The 17,678-nt window shown below is 35.0% G+C and overlaps 1 protein-coding gene and 1 non-coding gene across 6 annotated transcripts in view; one reads left to right on the forward strand and one right to left on the reverse strand.

The window, feature by feature from the left end:
• Positions 1-17,043, forward strand: part of ARHGAP24 (Rho GTPase activating protein 24) — a 361,899-nt gene extending 344,856 nt beyond the window's left edge. For all 5 annotated transcript variants that reach the window (XM_049789754.1, XM_049789755.1, XM_049789757.1 and 2 more), the window contains 4 exons: positions 62-135; positions 4,517-4,638; positions 12,083-13,160; positions 16,209-17,043. In XM_049789754.1, coding sequence (XP_049645711.1) covers positions 62-135; positions 4,517-4,638; positions 12,083-13,160; positions 16,209-16,452 — 1,518 coding nt within the window. In that variant the 3' untranslated portion in view covers positions 16,453-17,043. The remainder of the gene's footprint in view (positions 1-61; positions 136-4,516; positions 4,639-12,082; positions 13,161-16,208) is intronic.
• Positions 5,517-5,623, reverse strand: LOC126032893 (U6 spliceosomal RNA). The gene has a single exon (XR_007504054.1). It is a non-coding gene; the product is annotated as a U6 spliceosomal RNA (small nuclear RNA).
• Positions 17,044-17,678: the final 635 nt, after the last annotated feature.

Consider the following 17,678-nt stretch of genomic DNA (forward strand, 5'->3'; position numbering starts at 1 on the left):
TTAATTTAAAAGGAAATAGTTTTTTTTAAAAAAGTAACAATTATTCTCTTCCTATATATAGGGTGTGAAGGACTTAGCAAAACAAGTGAAGAGTTTGCCAGTAGTCAATTACAACCTCCTCAAGTATATTTGCAGGTAAGAATTATCCTAGACAGAAAGAACATAACAAATTCACTTTTATTAGAATGATGATAATCCAGGTAAACTATTTTTGTGATTACATTTAATGTATGACCAAGAACAAGATGTATCGTATCTGTGCATTTTTAAGAAACTTTAATAGTAGGTTAGTATCTCAAGAGTGCCAACCTCAGGGCTGGAGCGGTGGTGCAAGAGGTAAGGCATCTGCCTTGCAAGCACTAGCCTACGAAGAATCATGGTTCGATCCCCCAGCATTCCATATGGTCCCCCCCCAAGCCAGTAAATGATTTCTAAGTGCATAGCCAGGAGTAATCCCTGAGCGTCTAACAGGTATGACCCAAAAACAAAACAAACAACAACAACAACAAAAAAAAACAAGAGTGCCAACCTCTCCTGTTAAGTAGAAGATTTCATGTCACCACTTATTTCAATTTATTAACTTGTATAATTACTAAAGGGAAAGTTTATGAGAGTCGTATATAAACATTTAAGGTGGTGGTTTAGGTCACAGGCTAACATATAGCATGAAGGTATGGTGTGTGTGCAGAAAGTGGCCTCTTCAAAATGATGTTTCCAGACAGTCTTCTGAGGAAGGCCTGAGGAACACAGCTGGAATCCAGTAGGTGTCTCCTTCTGGCTTGATTTTATACCCAAATGTATACCATTTTTCAGAGGTTTCTTATTAGGTATCAGTTTACATTAACTTAAGTGAGGCCTCTTGAAACTTGGTTCTATCTTTTCTTGCCTTTTACATATTTTCTTCTATTACTAACATAAGTCATTCTCTCCAATCCCTCTCTTGCATCATTGGGGCACCACTTCAGATTATTACATTACCGTGGCACCGCATTTTTGATCTCTCAGGACAACTCAAATAACAATACTTATAATAGAAACCAAGTACGAAAAATTGAAACATGAAATTTATTAAAGAAAAACACAAAATTTAAAGAGATTGGTTGGTTGTTGTCATTCAAATATGATAGCATCTTAGATGATCTCGAAATAAAACTTCAATTTTAATTTAGAAAGATATTTCATTTGCATATATTTAATGTCATTATTAAATAAAGATGCTGAGGCTAAAATTTTTGCAGTTTAAGAGTAATGCTGCAAAAAATAAGAGTAATGCTGCACACCATAGAGGTTACTATCAATAGTAATAAAGTAAGAATTACAGAACCTCTGACCATAATTTTTTCTGCTACTAGGTATGTTTAGAAAATAAACAAATTTCAGAATATGAAAGTACCAAAAAGTTTCACTAAGAAACATGTAATTATAAACTTGTCCCAGGCTGTGTTCTAATAATCTGAATGAATTCAAGCTACAGAAGTGAATACAAAGATTATATTCTCCTCAAATATAAGGAATAATAAGAAGTCATTTTGTGAAATATCTAATAGTTCTTTATCTTCAGTAATAGAAAAACATTTTTTCCTGAAACAAATATTTTCCTAATTTCTTTGTTTTTTTTGGGGGGGTGTACAAATATTTTCTTAATTTTTTTGTTTTTTGGGGGGTCACACTCAGTGACACTCAGGGGTTACTCCTGTCTCTGAGCTCAGAAATAGCTCCTGGGTTGGCGGACCATATGAGATGCCAGGGAATCGAACCATGGTCTGTCCTAGGCTAGCACAGGCAAGGCAGATGCCTTCCCACTCCGTGCCACCACGCTTGCCCCTCTTAAATTGCTTTTACTAAAACACCATGAGGTAGCTTTTTAATTTCTTTTTCTTTTTCCTTAACTTGTTTTTATTAAGTTTCTTAAAACCTTTAAGTAAACTTTTTATTTCAATTATTTCAAACAAGAAATAACAGTTTTATTTCTTGCCTTTCATTTATTCTGCAGTTAAGGCTATAAAACATATAGGCACCGTTAGGAAAAGTCAGTTTCGTAATTGAGAACACTTGGATTCGAATCTTAGCTTTACTACTATTTGCTACTATTTCTGTGTCTCTAAAGAAAATTCTAAACCTCTTTGGTTCATTATATGTCTTATCTGAAAAATGGATATAGTATTATTATTACTGTTATAAAGAATTGAGAATTTATGTATTTAAGTGATGAACATATAAAAACATACTACTTTGAAAAAAGCACAAAATGAATTTTTTTCTGGTGACTTTTTATTCAGTTCCTCAGTACATTTTGAGAATCATAAAACAATATAAGGTCTTCTAGGCATAAAATGGAGTGGGGAATAAAAAGAACTTGAAATATTTTGTGAACAATCCCTCCTATAATGTCATTTGAGGAAAGACCCTTTTCATGCTTATTCCTTTATATTTAATGAACTGAAACACTTTGTGCTTCCAATTCTTCATATCGGTAAAAAAGTTGTAACTTAACTGATGTGTGATCTCAATGATTTTTTATTGTGACCAATGTGAATTACAAGTCTTTCACAGTTATATTTAACATACATAGTGACAGTGAAATAGAGCATTCCCACCACCAGTATTGTCTTTCCTCCACCCCTGTTCCCAGCATGCATCACATACCACCCCTTTGCCCCCTGGACTGCTAGTGTAATAGGTTCCCTCTGCGTATAGCTTGATGTAGATTCGGTTATCTTGATTCTGTTGTCATTGACTTTGGGTTTGGTGTTTAGGTATGATCATTTTTTTATTTCCATGTTCATGTCAATGCTTGCTCCTGGTACCATCCACTTTTTTCTTTTTCCCTCAATTTTTGGGGCACAACAAGGTGATTCAATTTATTTGGTTCTGTTGGGAAAAGGAAAAAAAAAGAAGCTGGGAGGAGCTCATCTAGAAGCTATAAATATAGATTTAAAAGAAGAAAGAAAAAAAAGAAAAAGAAAATCTGGGCCGGAGAGATAGGATGGAGGTAAGACATTTGCCTTGCATGCAGAAGGATGGTGGTTCGAATCCTGGCATCCCATATGGTCCCCAAGCCTTCCAGGAGTGATTTCTGAGCATAGAGCCAGGAGTAACCCCTGAGCGCTGCTGGGTGTGACCCAAAAACCAAAGAAAAGTGAAGAAAACCTAACTAAAACAAGCAATGACAAGAAACACAACAAAAAAAGAAAGAAAGAAAGAAAGAAAGAAAGAAAGAAAGAAAGAAAGAAAGAAAGAAAGAAAGAAAGAAAGAAAGAAAGAAAGAAAGAAAGAAAGAAAGAAAGAAAGAAAGAAAGAAAGAAAGAAAGAAAGAGAGAGAAAGAAAGAGAGAAGAAGAAAGAAAGAAAGAAGAAGAAAGAAAGAAAGAAAGAAAGAAAGAAAGAAAGAAAGAAAGAAAGAAAGAAAGAAAGAAAGAAAGAAAGAAAGAAAGAAAGAAAGAAAGAAAGAAAGAAAGAAAGAAAGAAAGAAAGAGAAGAAAGAAAGAAAGAAAGAAAGAAAGAAAGAAAGAAAGAAAGAAAGAAAGAAAGAAAGAAAGAAAGAAAGAAAGAAAGAAAGAAAGAAAGAAAGAAAGAAAGAAAGAAAGAAAGAAAGAAAGAAAGAAGAAAAAAAAAAGGAGGTGGTTGGTGTGGCAAGTTTTTTTGTTTTTGTTTTTGTTGCTTTGGGTTGTTTTTCTGTTTGTTTTTGTTTTTGTTTTTGCATAGGCACAGTAAATATTGGGGAATATTAGAAAGGAAATTATCTTGGCCTAGGAGATACAGTATTTCTCCAGCCTTGTAGTATATTGTCATGGGAACTACTACAGTCTCCGAACATGCTCATTGTCAAACCCCAAGGTCTTTTTATGGTGCCAAGAAACATTCTGCTCAATGTTAGAATCAGTCCTTTGTTAGAGGTCCTGGTATTTGCACAGATCATAGTGATCTCAATTTCTTTAAGCCACAACTGGTGGCACTGAGGAGATACTCCTGGCTCTGTGCTCAGAAATTACTCCTGGCAGGCACAGGGGACTATATGGGATGCCAGCAATTGAATCCAGGTCAGCCATATGCAAGGCAAATGCCCTATCCACCTTGCTATCACTCAGGCCCCTGATCTCACGTTTAATATATTAAATTTGAAGCTCTCAAATTACTTCTGGAAAATGTATTCCTTCTTCCTGAAATAGAAATTGTACATACGTTCTTATACTTATTAATATTTAGTTTTAGAAGAGATCTACAGTCTTAAATTTCAAGGTGAGTTTAAAATTACCCATTTATGCTTATTTCTTTTACTAACAAAGGCAATCAGATCCAATCAGGACAGAGAAGATATTGGATATGACCCCTCAAATCTTATCCTCTATAATTTCCCATGTATTTTCTTCACTTTTTTTTTGAGCAACAGCTTTATCTAAATAATCGTGTGTCTCATCTTTGAATGTACTGAAGTTCATACATTCTCAATGACTCATTTTCCTGTGCTGACAAATTTTATCTCAGTGTATTTTCTTCATTTTTTTTATGCCAAATAGGTTTTTGGATGAAGTACAGTCCCATTCTGGAGTTAACAAAATGAGTGTACAGAACTTGGCCACTGTCTTTGGCCCTAATATTTTGCGCCCCAAAGTGGAAGATCCTTTGACCATTATGGAGGGTGAGTAAGATGGTCATGTCACTCTCCCATTAAAAGTATAAGATATGTCTTTGCTGATAGGACTATATTCTGAGAAATTTTAGAAAATAATGCATTTCATCTTTTAATTCAGGTTCTTCAAGTGGAAAAACTTGTTTGCCAAGTAGGTTTTCTGAGCTTTTAAGCATAATCATTTATAAAATGACCTTACGCTTGACTTCTAAGAATAACTGAAAGTCCCACATATCACCTGGAAAATATCACACTTGACGAAAATAATTCACTTTTAATTGCAATATAATTTTCAGAAAATGTTTTTAACACTTTTAAAGATAATTTTGCTTTTGTTAGATTTCAAGAGGTAAATACATGTTATCCTCTATAACATGCTGCCATTTATAAGTTAAAATGTGGAAGAATTTTGTTCTCTAATTTTTTTACACTTCAAATTATTTTTCACATACAATAAAAGTTAAGATGTTTAGCACTTCCCTAGTAATACATTTAATCACTTCCATAATCTTAAATGGATACCCAAAAAGAAAATGTTAATTTTTTTCTTGTAATGAGAAATTTTGGGATATGTTCTCTTATCAACTATCAAATAGAGCAAAGTTAAGTTCTTATGTTATACATTATAATTTCAGTACTTATTTATCTTATAGATGGAAGTTTACATGTGAACAGCTTCACCTAGTCTTCCCACTTTAATCGTTTTGTTTTGTTTTGTTTTGGGGCCACACCTGGCAATGCTTGGGAGTAGGGAAGGGGAAATAAAAGGTTATATATAACAGGGACTATATACAATATGTACAATAAAATAGATAGGCATAGAACTGTCCAACACATACACACACACAGTTAAAGAACTTGTGTGATGCTCTTTTTTTTTTTTGAGTAAAAATATGGAACGCTTCACGAATTTGCGTGTCATCCTTGCACAGGGGCCATGCTAATCTTCTCTGTATCGTTCCAATTTTAGTATATGTGCTGCCGAAGCGAGCACATTTGTGTGATGCTCTTAAAAGAAATTCTTTTCAAAAAATCACAGAGTAAACCACACCCTCATCCCTTCTACACTGTTCAACAGCAAAAAGAGCAGTTTCTTGACTAAGAAACAGAATCTTGAGTTCTGAGTTTTCTTTTATTTTGGGCACTGGATTAATATTCCAAAAGAATTCATTGCCTCTTCTCTCAATAAGAAACTTGATACATAATAAGAAATGTAATTTTCTTTAAATTTAGTGAAATATGTGGAAGGGTGAATATGCAAGTAGCCAAATAAGTGTTTAAACAGAAAAAAAATGGAGCAGTAAAATAATTTTGTCTATTAATAGGAGTAGGACATAAAAGTGCTCAATATTAAAGTGATTCAAATATTTATTTTAATCCACAGTTGATCCATTCTGAGAAACTTTGTTCAGAGAAACCAAATATTCAGGAGACTCTATTTACTATATAAACACATCTGGGCTTTATTTCAGTAAGAGTTAGAAACAGCATCCTGCATTCAAAAGTTATTTTAAACAAGTTAAATGGGGGTTTTGAGAAGTTGGTTCTAGAGGAAACACCAAATATTACTGTATTAGTAATATACAAAATATTGTAATTTCTGGCTGGAATTTGGTTTATTGGTAGAGCTCTTGCCTTGTAGAGGTGAGATCCTGCACTTTATTTCGAGCACATGAAATAAAAGCAAAAATAAACCAAGAAAGTTATTTTTTTTATTTTCTTAGCTTGTTTGTAGTTCTGGGAATCAAATCTAGTGTATTACATATTCAAAACATGGATCCTAACACCAAACTACATTCCTAATATCTAAAAGCCTTAAGACATTTTTTTAAGTAATCCATGATGGTCCTTTGAATGTCTGTAATATTTGTTGTGACATGTATCCTATCATTTCTGATATAGAGATTTTCATTATTTAAAAAATTTAAATTGATTTAGTGGATCTTATTACATTGTAGTTATTGTTTTAATTTATTTATGTTTTGGGGGCCACATTTGGCTCTACTCAGGGCTTATCCTGGTTCTGTGCTGTAATCATTCCTGGTAGGGCTTGGGGACCATGTAAGATGTCAGGAATAAAACCTGGATAGATCATGTGCAATGCATGGACTCTTATCTGTTGTACTACCTCTTTTGCCTTCCATTTTATTAATTTCTCTTCTAAGTTTTATGATTTACTTTCATCTGCTTACATTAGGGCTTCTTTTTTGGACTTCTAGATACTCAACTTCTGCTGCTAGACTATTTATTTACTTCATAATGAATTCATTCATAAACTTTCAGTCTAACTCTACTATTTTTATATGTCAGATTTTCTGGTAATTTGTTTATTTATTCTCATTTGTTTCAGGAAATCTTTTTTATTTAGCTGATTTCCTTTTTCTGTAGTACAATGTTTAATTTCTGAATGTTTGATAGGTTTTTTTTTTCAAGTTTCTACTGGTAGTTAATTTCTCTTGTCAAAGCACTGTGTTCTAAGAGGATAGTTGATGTAACTCTATCTTCTTAATTTTATGGAGATGAATTGTGTGAACCAGATTATAGTTGTCAGAGGATATGCACTCAATATTTTGATCATGGAGGACCCCCTCCTATTTCTACTAGGTTCATCTCTTCCATTTCTTTAAAACATGTTTCCTTATTGATCTTTTTATTATTTGATTCATCCAGTGTAGAAAGAGGAGTGTTATTATCACTTGTATTATATATTAACTTATCTATTATTTTATATATTTTGTTCATCACTAGGATATACACAAGCTTAGTATGAGTTCATATACATTTTGATCCCTTTAGCTTTAAGAAGTGACTATCAAAATAAATAAATAAATAAATAAATAAATGAAATAGCTAATAATTAAAAAAAGAAGTGACTATAGTGTTTTTATCGTGTTTTAAGATTTGTGATTTGTGTTGTCTGATATATGCATGGCCAACCTGACCTTTTTAAAAGACAAAATAGAGAATGAAGATCTTTCTATTATAGACAAAGATGTCAGACATGTTTTATTAGTGAATGAACATTGAAATGCTTATCAATTCAAATTTCTATGTTTATATTCTCATCACTCTTACCAAGCTATAATTTCAAATATGTTCTGGTGAAATTATATAAAAGATAAGGTAAAAAAAAACTCCATTAAGAGAAAAACTATTTTACTCAAGATGGAAAGGTGTCTAAGAAAATTAGATAAGTACAGTAGTATATCAGCACATAGAAGTAGACACTGTGGGGAAAAGGTCTGGAAAGACAGTGTTCTTGAGCCTTAAAACCATCTTCATTTTGGATTTTTTAAACTTTTTTTTAACAAAGGGTTATTTTATTTTAGACAATTAACTCTGAAAGAAAACCTGAAGATTGGTTGTTGTCCATAGAAATTAGATTGTGGCTAAACATGATGCACACATTTTACTCTGAAGCATCATAATTACATCAGTATATTCTGAGATTGAAGTAGTTGATTGTAATATAAGCCTTATCTAAGAGTGAATTTAGCCTATGTGCAATGATTTTATTCTCCAAAATTTTTCCTCTAATACCCAGAGGCAGTAGATATAAAGAGAACTTATCCTTCATAGGAAGGCTGCCACCAGAAAATATAAGATAGATTAGGGAAGGTACCACTACAACAACATTAGAAGAAATGGTCACTCTGAAACAGAAAACTGTGTGCTGAAAAGAGGTAAAGTGAAATGCATGATACAATATCAGAAGCAGTTTATAAACCACAGTGCCTAAAAGGGAAGAACTGGAATAGAGAGGTGAGGGAGAAAAATAAAAAGTTGCTGCTATACAGGGAGACTTGGGATTTCTTGGGAAACTGGGAACAATGGTGGAGGGCTTTGTGTTAGAACATTCTATGCCTGAAATCCGAATCATTAGTAACTTTGGAAAATGTTAATTCATGGTTATTCAATTTTAGAATAAAATAAAATTGCCTTTGTCATTTCAATAAACTGGCTTAGTAAAAATTAGACAGATTTTGAAATAAACATAAGTAATATGTAGCTTACCTTTTTTCTTATCATAGTGTATTTTAAATAATGCACAGAGATTATTTTGCATGCTATTCGAAGTCATTTATATTATAAAATATAGAAAATATTTTATTTTTATTGAGATTCTGTGCTTATAATACTAATAATAATGGTCTACAGTACTATGAATATTGTTTTGGTGTTGTACTGTGTGACTCTATTTTGCTTGGCAGTCTTCTTGACCTCTTGGATTTGTGCAGCCTCCTCTTTCTAGAGAGTAGGGAAGTTCTCTGCTATAGTCTCTCCCATTTTCTTTTCCTTTTTCCCTTTTTTCTCTCACCTTCTGATATTCTTCTAATTCTCAGAGCATTTCTCTTGTCTGTATTCATTAAGAACCTTATATATTCTTTCATCCTTTTGCCTCTTCCTTTTTTTAACCAGTGCTGGCTTGTAAATTGTCTTCAATTTTCTATACCATTCTCTTCATGTATGGTTCTGCTACTATAGCTAGTGAGCTAGTCCCATTTATATGGATTCTTTCATCTTTTGAAAGTTATTGACAGTGGTTGAATATCTCGTTTATTGTTTGCTTAATTTCACTGGCTAGTGCTGCATTGATTTCTGTTGCTAATAAATTGAGTGTTGATTTTAGGTCCTCACAACCAGGCTCAAGCATTTTGATGGGCTTGGAGACTTGCATAGATATTTCTCCCTATCTACACTGCAGTAGACCTATGAATTTTCTCTATAGTTCTTTGTATTTTGTGGGTTGAAACGTGAAGTTTTAGGTTTCAGTTACTTGAGAAAGTGATCCTTTTTAAATTGTTTCTTTAAGTGGTGGCTAGTAATCTATCTGCCTTTCAGGCTATTTTTCTGATAACGCAGGGTTAATTGTGTATGTTAAATTTTCCGGAATCCCCTTCGTGAACCATGAATAACTGTTGTGGTCCCCAGCCTGGACGAGGTCTCTGGGGGGCCGCGGGAGAGGTTACATAGGGTATAGGTATGAGTTGTTTGTGGTTTAGGTTTGTCCCTTAAGGAGAATTCCTGTCTCTGTGTGCTCCTGCACACATATAAACATATAGAAGTTAGCTCAGGTGTATATTAATGTAGAGAGGTGTGGAATGCAAGAGGTGCGCTGAGTACTAAGTATAGTACTTGTAAGGAAAGGAAACATTTAATAGATCAACTTTTGGGTATGTATAGGTTTCGTGTCTCAAGTACTGACCATTATGTTAGTGAGGTCTATCTATATAGGTGTTTACCCTTTTCAGTTTTGTCAACAGCACCTTACATATCCGCATTCCTTTCCTATAGAGGAGGTAACCATGTGGTTTTTATTTGACATAGATTGAGTTGATGATAGTGAGGAGGAGAAGGTGGAAGAAGAGGGAGACAAGAAGAGAGAATAAGAAAAACAAGACAAAACAAAACAAACCAACAATCAAACACCAAAAGCAACAAAAATACGAAGTAATAAAAAGAGAGGCTATAAGAGCAAGGGCATGTTAGTTTGGTTGAAAGGGTTAGATGCTTGGGCCCTGTGGTAAAAATTCGTAGGTCTCGGTTGTTGCTTCGGTGGTCTGGCTGGTCCTGTGCTTCAGGTCCTAAAAGAAGGCATAATCTAGAGATAAAGGGTAAGTTAAAGAGTTTTATCTGGCCATTTTCATGCTTCAAGAAGAGTATGGTGCCTCATGTGACTGAGCACCGAGGTACCACCATAGGATGTTCGCACTTTGTATCCAGGAACCCCTATGGACAGAAAAACTGAGAGGTTATTTTAAATGTGGTAAGGTTAAGGCATTCAAATATAATGTTGTGAAGTGTTTCCATCGGACTCAGTAAGTTCCCATCATAATCTTTACCTGTAATCCTGTATATGATCCCTGGTAAATTAGTATGGGCCTTTGTAGTAAAACGATAATTACTTACCTGTTTTCTCTATGCTGCTGTTTCTGTTGTTGCTCGTTTCTTTTTGATATAATGTGTAGTTGGGCTCTGTGTTGTTTCTCTCTCCTTTGTTTTGGGCTATACTCCCCAGTATATGGTGATTATTACTGTGTTTGAGGTTCCTATCCTGTTACACTCTGTTATTTAATTGTGGGGTATTGGATGTATATCTGGTGTGTATTCTAGGTACTTCAGAATAGTGCTATCATTCTGTTGATAAACCACTTTCTTTTGACTTCCTTAGAGACCATTTTATTTAGTTATTAGGCCATATTTAAATAACTGATGTATTTTCCCAGTAAATAAAGCAATTTTTCTGTACATGGCCATCATTTTCTGTTTATTTGCATGGATAATATTTTTAAAAACAATAATTTTTAAATAATATAAATTTTGGAACCCTGGATATCATATTTTCCTCTCAGTAGGATTTTTTCTCTTTTTTTCTTCATTTTTCTGGTTTTTCTGCCACAACTGGTAATGCTCAGGGGTTACTCTTGGCTATGTGCTCAGAAATCGCTCCTGGTTTGGGATGCCGGGGGATCAAACCATGGTCCAGCCTAGGCTAGTGTGCACAGGCAGATAGATGCCTTACAGCTTGCACCACCTCTCCAACCCCATTTTTTCTTGTTTATTATTTTTTCTTGATTTAATGACCTTTGTGAATTATTTTTAAATATATAATTTGCTTCATATATATATTTAGCCCACATATTTAGCTTAACTACTTTATATGTTTATTCTGAACATTTTGTTATTCTATGGAAAAGAGGATTTAAAGAGATCCTGTCACACTGTACTGCCTGAGGTCATTAAAATTACTTGAAGCTTTTAAATATTGCGTTAAAAATCGCATTAAGGGGCCAGAGAGGTGGCGCTAGAGGTAAGGCATCTGCCTTACCTAGCTTCCTAGCTTAGGAAATACCTTGGTTCGATCCCCTTGGGTCCCATTGGTTCCCCAAAGCCAGTGGTAACCCCTGAGTGTCAAATGAGTGTGGCCCCAAATCAAGCAAACAAAAAAATCAAGTTGAAAGTCATTGTCATGCTTAATTAAAAAATCGTGTATCATCTAGATATATGCTCAGCCTAAACATATTACTGAAATATCTTGATGATTTGAGGCATTAACCAAATTACCTCTTCCTAAGAATTTTTCTGATAGTTAAATATAACATTCATCAAAATATGTGTATTAAACACTTGACATTTGAAGTCAATTTATTCTGCTGTCAGACTTGAGTCTGTTCCTTAATAACTTAACCTTAGCCAAGTAGTGATAATATGGATTTATTTTATATTTATTTTAAAATTCAATTGAGCTAGTTAAAGTAGTGTTATTTAGAGTTCATGCTTAGATAGTAAATGCTCAAGAAATGTTGATATCTGTCTTTTCTAATGATTAATAAAGCTGTTATTAATAAAGCTGAATGTTTATCTGACATGGCTCCTCAATAGTCATATTCAAAATGAAAATTAAAGCAAAACTCTTTCACTCATACTAACTTGGCTTTCTCTGCAATTCTAGGCACAGTTGTGGTTCAGCAATTGATGTCAATGATGATTAGTAAACACGATCGCCTCTTTCCCAAAGATGTAGAACTTCAAAGCAAACCCCAAGATGGAATGACCACCAATAACAATGAAACTCAGAAGAAAGCTACCATGGGTCAGATACAAAACCAAGAGAACAATAATACTAAAGATAGTCCTGGCAGACAATGTTCTTGGGACAAGTCAGAGTCCCCCCAAAGAAGCAATGTGGAGAATGGGTCACCCACAACTCTCTCAGGCACCAAAACCAATAGTCCAAGGAACAGTGTTCATAAGCTGGATGTCTCTAGGAGCCCGCCTCTTACGGTGAAAAAGAATCCAGCCTTCAATAAGGGCAGTGGAATAGTCACCAATGGGTCTTTCAGCAGCAGTAACACAGAGGGACTTGAGAAAGCTCAGACTACTCCCAACGGGAGTTTACAAGCCAGGAGAGCCTCTTCCCTGAAGGGACCTGGTACTAAAATGGGCACACACAGTGTGCAAAATGGGACCATGCGCATGGGCATTCTGAGCAGCGACACCCTTGGGCCCTCCACGAATGGCCGTAGCATGAGTTGGCTGCCCAATGGCTACGTGACCTTGAGGGACACCAAGCAGAAGGAGCAATCAGGAGAGTCAGGCCAGCACAATAGACTATCTACTTATGACAATGTCCATCAGCAGTTCTCCATGATGAACCTTGATGACAAGCATAGTGTGGACAGTGCCACCTGGTCCACATCTTCCTGTGAAATCTCCCTTCCTGAGAACTCCAACTCTTGCCGATCCTCAACTACTACCTGTCCAGAACCAGACTTTTATGCAGGCAATTTTGAGGACCCTGTTTTGGATGGGCCTTCTCAGGATGACCTTTCTCACCCTGGAGACTATGAAAACAAAAGTGACCGGAGGAGTGTGGGAGGTCGAAGTAGTCGTGCCACAAGCAGCAGTGACAACAGTGACACATTTGTTGGCAACAATACCAACAACCACAGTGCACTGCATAGTCTAGTTTCCAGCTTAAAACAAGAAATGACCAAACAGAAGATAGAATATGAATCTAGGATAAAAAGGTAAGGTATAGCTGGATCTCATGATTACCAGAGAGGGTGATTCCACTACTAATTGGGAAGACTCCTGGAGAAGGTTAAATAGGCTGAGTAGGGGGTGGTAAATTAGTAAAGGTTTAACACACTTACCTTGAATGCAACCAAACTCTATGTAATCCCCAGTACTGTTTATAGTCCCCTGAACACTAGGAGTGATCCCTACTGATTGCAGTAAGAGATAACAGGAATACAAGTTCTCCTTCCAAACTTTTTGAGCTATAAGATTTGGGGAAATTTTTAAAATCACAGTGGACTTAAGTTTTCTAATGTGCACAAATAATACACTAGTAAATTTACTCACAACACATTGCAAAAAATCATGAAGCTTTATATATAGTATGTGTCTGACTCAAAACCTCTTTATATGTTCTTTTATCTAGGGAGTCAAATGAAAATTCTGCATTAGGTTTAAGATATATAAGGTAGTAAAATAAAAGGTTTTGGGAAAAGCAGGATGTTATTCTCTGGAATTTTCTTGGGTTTATTCTTGGTCTAAACTTATCCTGTTATTTACCTCTTGTCCCTATATTAAGTGAGCCTTCTTCTTTTTTTTTTTTTTTTTTTTTTGGTTTTTGGGTCACACCTGGCAGTGCTCAGGGGTTATTCCTGGCTCCAGGCTCAGAAATTGCTCCTGGCAGGCACAGGGGACCATATGGGGCGCCGGGATTCGAACCAATGACCTCTTGCATGAAAGGCAAACGCCTTACCTCCATGCTATCTCTCCGGCCCCAAAGTGAGCCTTCTTAATCCATTCTTCATTTCTTTCTCTTATTTTACTTATTTTTATTAATTTTTTCAGGTAGTATGTTTTTTTCTGTTTAGTAATCTTCTCTTCCTTTGATTTAATTGTTACTTTCCATAAGTAGTCATTACAGTTCTTTCTTCATGAAGAAGGTGATATTCCAAGGTGTCTATTTTAAATTCACCTCCTCTTATATTTGTATATAAGAGATAGAATACAATATTCTAAATTTGTATTTCCCTGGAATTCTAACACCTAAATAATTTTTACGATCTTCTTTAATCTTTACTATCGGTTGTTTAAAATCACATTTTTCAACATTGGTGCATGTTTGCAGTGGTAGGGGGCTCCTATTTTGTTCATTCACCTGTTATTAGATTTTGAAATTTTATACATGTCTGATACATATAAATACATTAGACTAATATATGAAGTGTGATTAAAGGATCAAAATAGTATCTAAGTTGATTACTGAATGTAAAAAATTTGTATTTCCTCACAAAAGAATAATAGATTTGTTTTTAAATATTATTATTATTATATAGATCAAATAGAAATATGTGGTCTTACTTCTAAATCAAAATAGATAATATATTCATTTTCTCAGAGTAAAATATAATAGACATTAAATTACAATATTATGGTAAATTTGAATATGGGCCAAATTCTTTAGCTGAGAACAAGTGAAATAAAAAATCAGTTTTAGATGCCAGACTGATGGCGCTGGAGGTGAGGTCTGCCTTGCAAATGCTAGCCTAGAAAAGATGGCGGTTCAATGGATCCTCTGACAACCCTTATGGTCCCCCCAAGCCAAGAGTGATTACTGAGTACATAGCCAGGAGTAACCCCTGAGCGTCAAGGGTGTGGCCCAAAAACAAAAACAAAAAATCAGCTTTAGGGGCCAGGGTGGTGGTGCAAAGTGGTAAGGCATCTGCCTTGCCAGTGCTAGTCTAGGATGGACCATGGTTCAGTTCCAGGCACCCCATATGGTCCCCCAAGCCAGGAGTAATTTCTGAGCACATAGCCAGAAGTAACTCCTGAGTGTCACCAGTTGTGCCCCACCCAAAAACTAAGCTTTACCAAAATGTTTTCTTTCGGTGTGGGAGCCATACCCTGTAATGCTCCTAACACTGCACTCAGGATTCACCCCTAAGGTGCTTAGAGGACTGAAAGAGATGCTGAGGAATGAGGTGGCTCAGCCACTTGCAAGGCAAGAGCCTTACAACTTTGCTTTCTTTCCATCCCCAGCAAGATGTATTCTTATAATAAACCAGTTCTTGCCCTTCCTTGAACAATAAATTAAAAATTAACTCAAATTCAATAAATTATTTCCTTTAGACCATAAAGATTCTGAAGTACATTAAGTTTTAAAGATGTTATTTAAAATTATATAATTATCCATAGGAAGATAGCTAAAAATTGATAATGATCTAAATCTAAAGATTCTAAGATACTACCATGAGAATAAAAAATAACAGATTACTTTGATGGACTCCTTTGCCCACCACATTTCAAGTATTTGATATATGTAATTTCAACCTTTTGTCAGTGTAAGGGGGTTCTTTTTGTATCACTTTTAGAAGAGGGTATTTTAAATGACCCAAAAAGTGTTCTTACCAGTGAACTTCCATCTAACAATAAAAATTTCACTATTATTTCTGTCTTTTGATAAAAAGCACATTGATTGCCCTTTGTCTTCCACCTTTGTCAGAATTAGCAACCCATGCTCTTTATTTGATAAAGCCAAATTGCTATTAAAAAAAACTAGCTATTTCAATTGTTCTCTGAATCTATCTTTCCATGCTCTATGAAATTCCCTTTGGCCTCTAAGCTGACATTCATTAATATACAGTCAAATCACAGGTAAGTACATCTTAGGAGTTCTTCATGTCTTCTTAATATGTTGTCAATTAGTTTTAAAATCAAAATAAACAATACCTCTTAATATCTTGTCCCCTGATTCACTGATTTAAAAGAAATCATTTCAATTTCCTACCACTTCAGAGATGGTATTTGCAGGGCTGGAGAGATAACACAGAGGTAGGGTATTTGCCTTGCATGCGGTCGACCCAGGACAGATGGTGGTTCGAACCTCAGCAATATGGTCCCCGTGCCTGCCAGGAGTGATTTCTGAGTGCGGAGCCAGGAGTAACCCCTGAGCACAGCCGGTGTGACCCCAAAACAAAACAAACAAACAAACAAAATGCATCCTTTGAATTTCAAATGAGTAAAATTATTTTTATCTTTTACTCCTTCCCTTCCATTTCCAGCCTAGAACAGAGAAACTTGACTTTAGAAACAGAAATGATGACCCTTCATGATGAACTAGATCAAGAAAGGAAAAAATTCACAATGGTAGAAATAAAGATGCGAAATGCCGAGAGAGCCAAAGAAGATGCAGAAAAAAGAAATGATATGCTTCAGAAAGAAATGGAGCAGTTTTTTTCCACCTTTGGGGAGCTGACAGTGGAACCTAGGAGAACTGAGAGAGGAAACACTATATGGATTCAATGAGCCTGGATTCTACTCTCTCTGATGGGGTCTGGGATGGACTGTGAAGGTCCTGTTGGGAGCGTATGGGATCAGGTGACAGGTTGCTTGGTTGTGCGGTACTCTCACTGGTGAAGGAATATCACATCTAGACATCACCCATCCATATCTGCAATGTGTACCAAAGTTATATCATGCCTCATAATGCTACTGTCAAGTGTTAAACTGGATATGTGTATATAGAGTAGTTTTTAAAAAAGTAAACTAAAAATGAAAAGCATAGCTCAGAATTATTTTATTGCAAGTCTTGTATGTAAAATGTTAAATCAATATGTTGCAATTTAGCTTGCTTTTAAGCTTCACTTCTTGCACTTAACATAACATAAGCTATTTTTGGCATTGTGTTATCATCAGCTTATTTTATAGATCAATATTTTTATTTCCCCTTTTGTTGAGGAAATGAAGATAAGCAGACATATAAATATATGCATATATCAGGTGAGTTATTAAAATCAAAATAATACTTTGTGATTGTGCTATTTGTACCAATAGACTTTGCCATGACCAAAAAGAGAAATGTAAATAATTTTATAAAACAGAGCAGAATTTCTAAGAGCCTTTGAATTGTTTTTAAGTTCTTTCCTTGATACTTCTCAGTTTTCTTTGCCAGATGATTTGACCCAAGACATTTGGGACTGTGTTTAAAAATCCCCTTCTCAATGCACTTTGCCTGTTCCATAGAAATGTCTCCTATGTCGAAGTCACCAGAAGGAACAAGAATGGTATATGAAAAAGGATTGTATTCGTCATGCCTTGGATTTTTCTGATATTCTGGAATGAATCTCTGTAACTGCTGATGTTTCATAGAAAAATTTCTCACAAATTGGAAGATGAATAGCAATGCTTCCTAAATGCTATTCATGTGGACACTTATTCCTAAGTAAACCTTTACTCTGCCCCCCAACAACTACACCTAGGAATATTTTCAAGGACAAATATGTAACTGTGGAAATGTCATATGGGACACTTCTGGCAAGATAGCAGACAATGGTGGAGTACCCAAAGGGAGAAAATAAATGGGAGAAAATCAGGAAAAGGAAACACATTTTGAAAGAAACAACTATTTGGTGCCATTTTTTACCATCACATTGATACTTATTGAACATGGTAATTCAGACATTTAACATGAATGCTTAAATCACCTATTTTGTAATCATCAAAAAATGGTAACTTTCTAGAAATTCCAGAGC

The sequence above is a fragment of the Suncus etruscus genome, chromosome 16, assembly GCF_024139225.1.
Source record: "Suncus etruscus isolate mSunEtr1 chromosome 16, mSunEtr1.pri.cur, whole genome shotgun sequence".
Taxonomy (NCBI): domain Eukaryota; kingdom Metazoa; phylum Chordata; class Mammalia; order Eulipotyphla; family Soricidae; genus Suncus; species Suncus etruscus.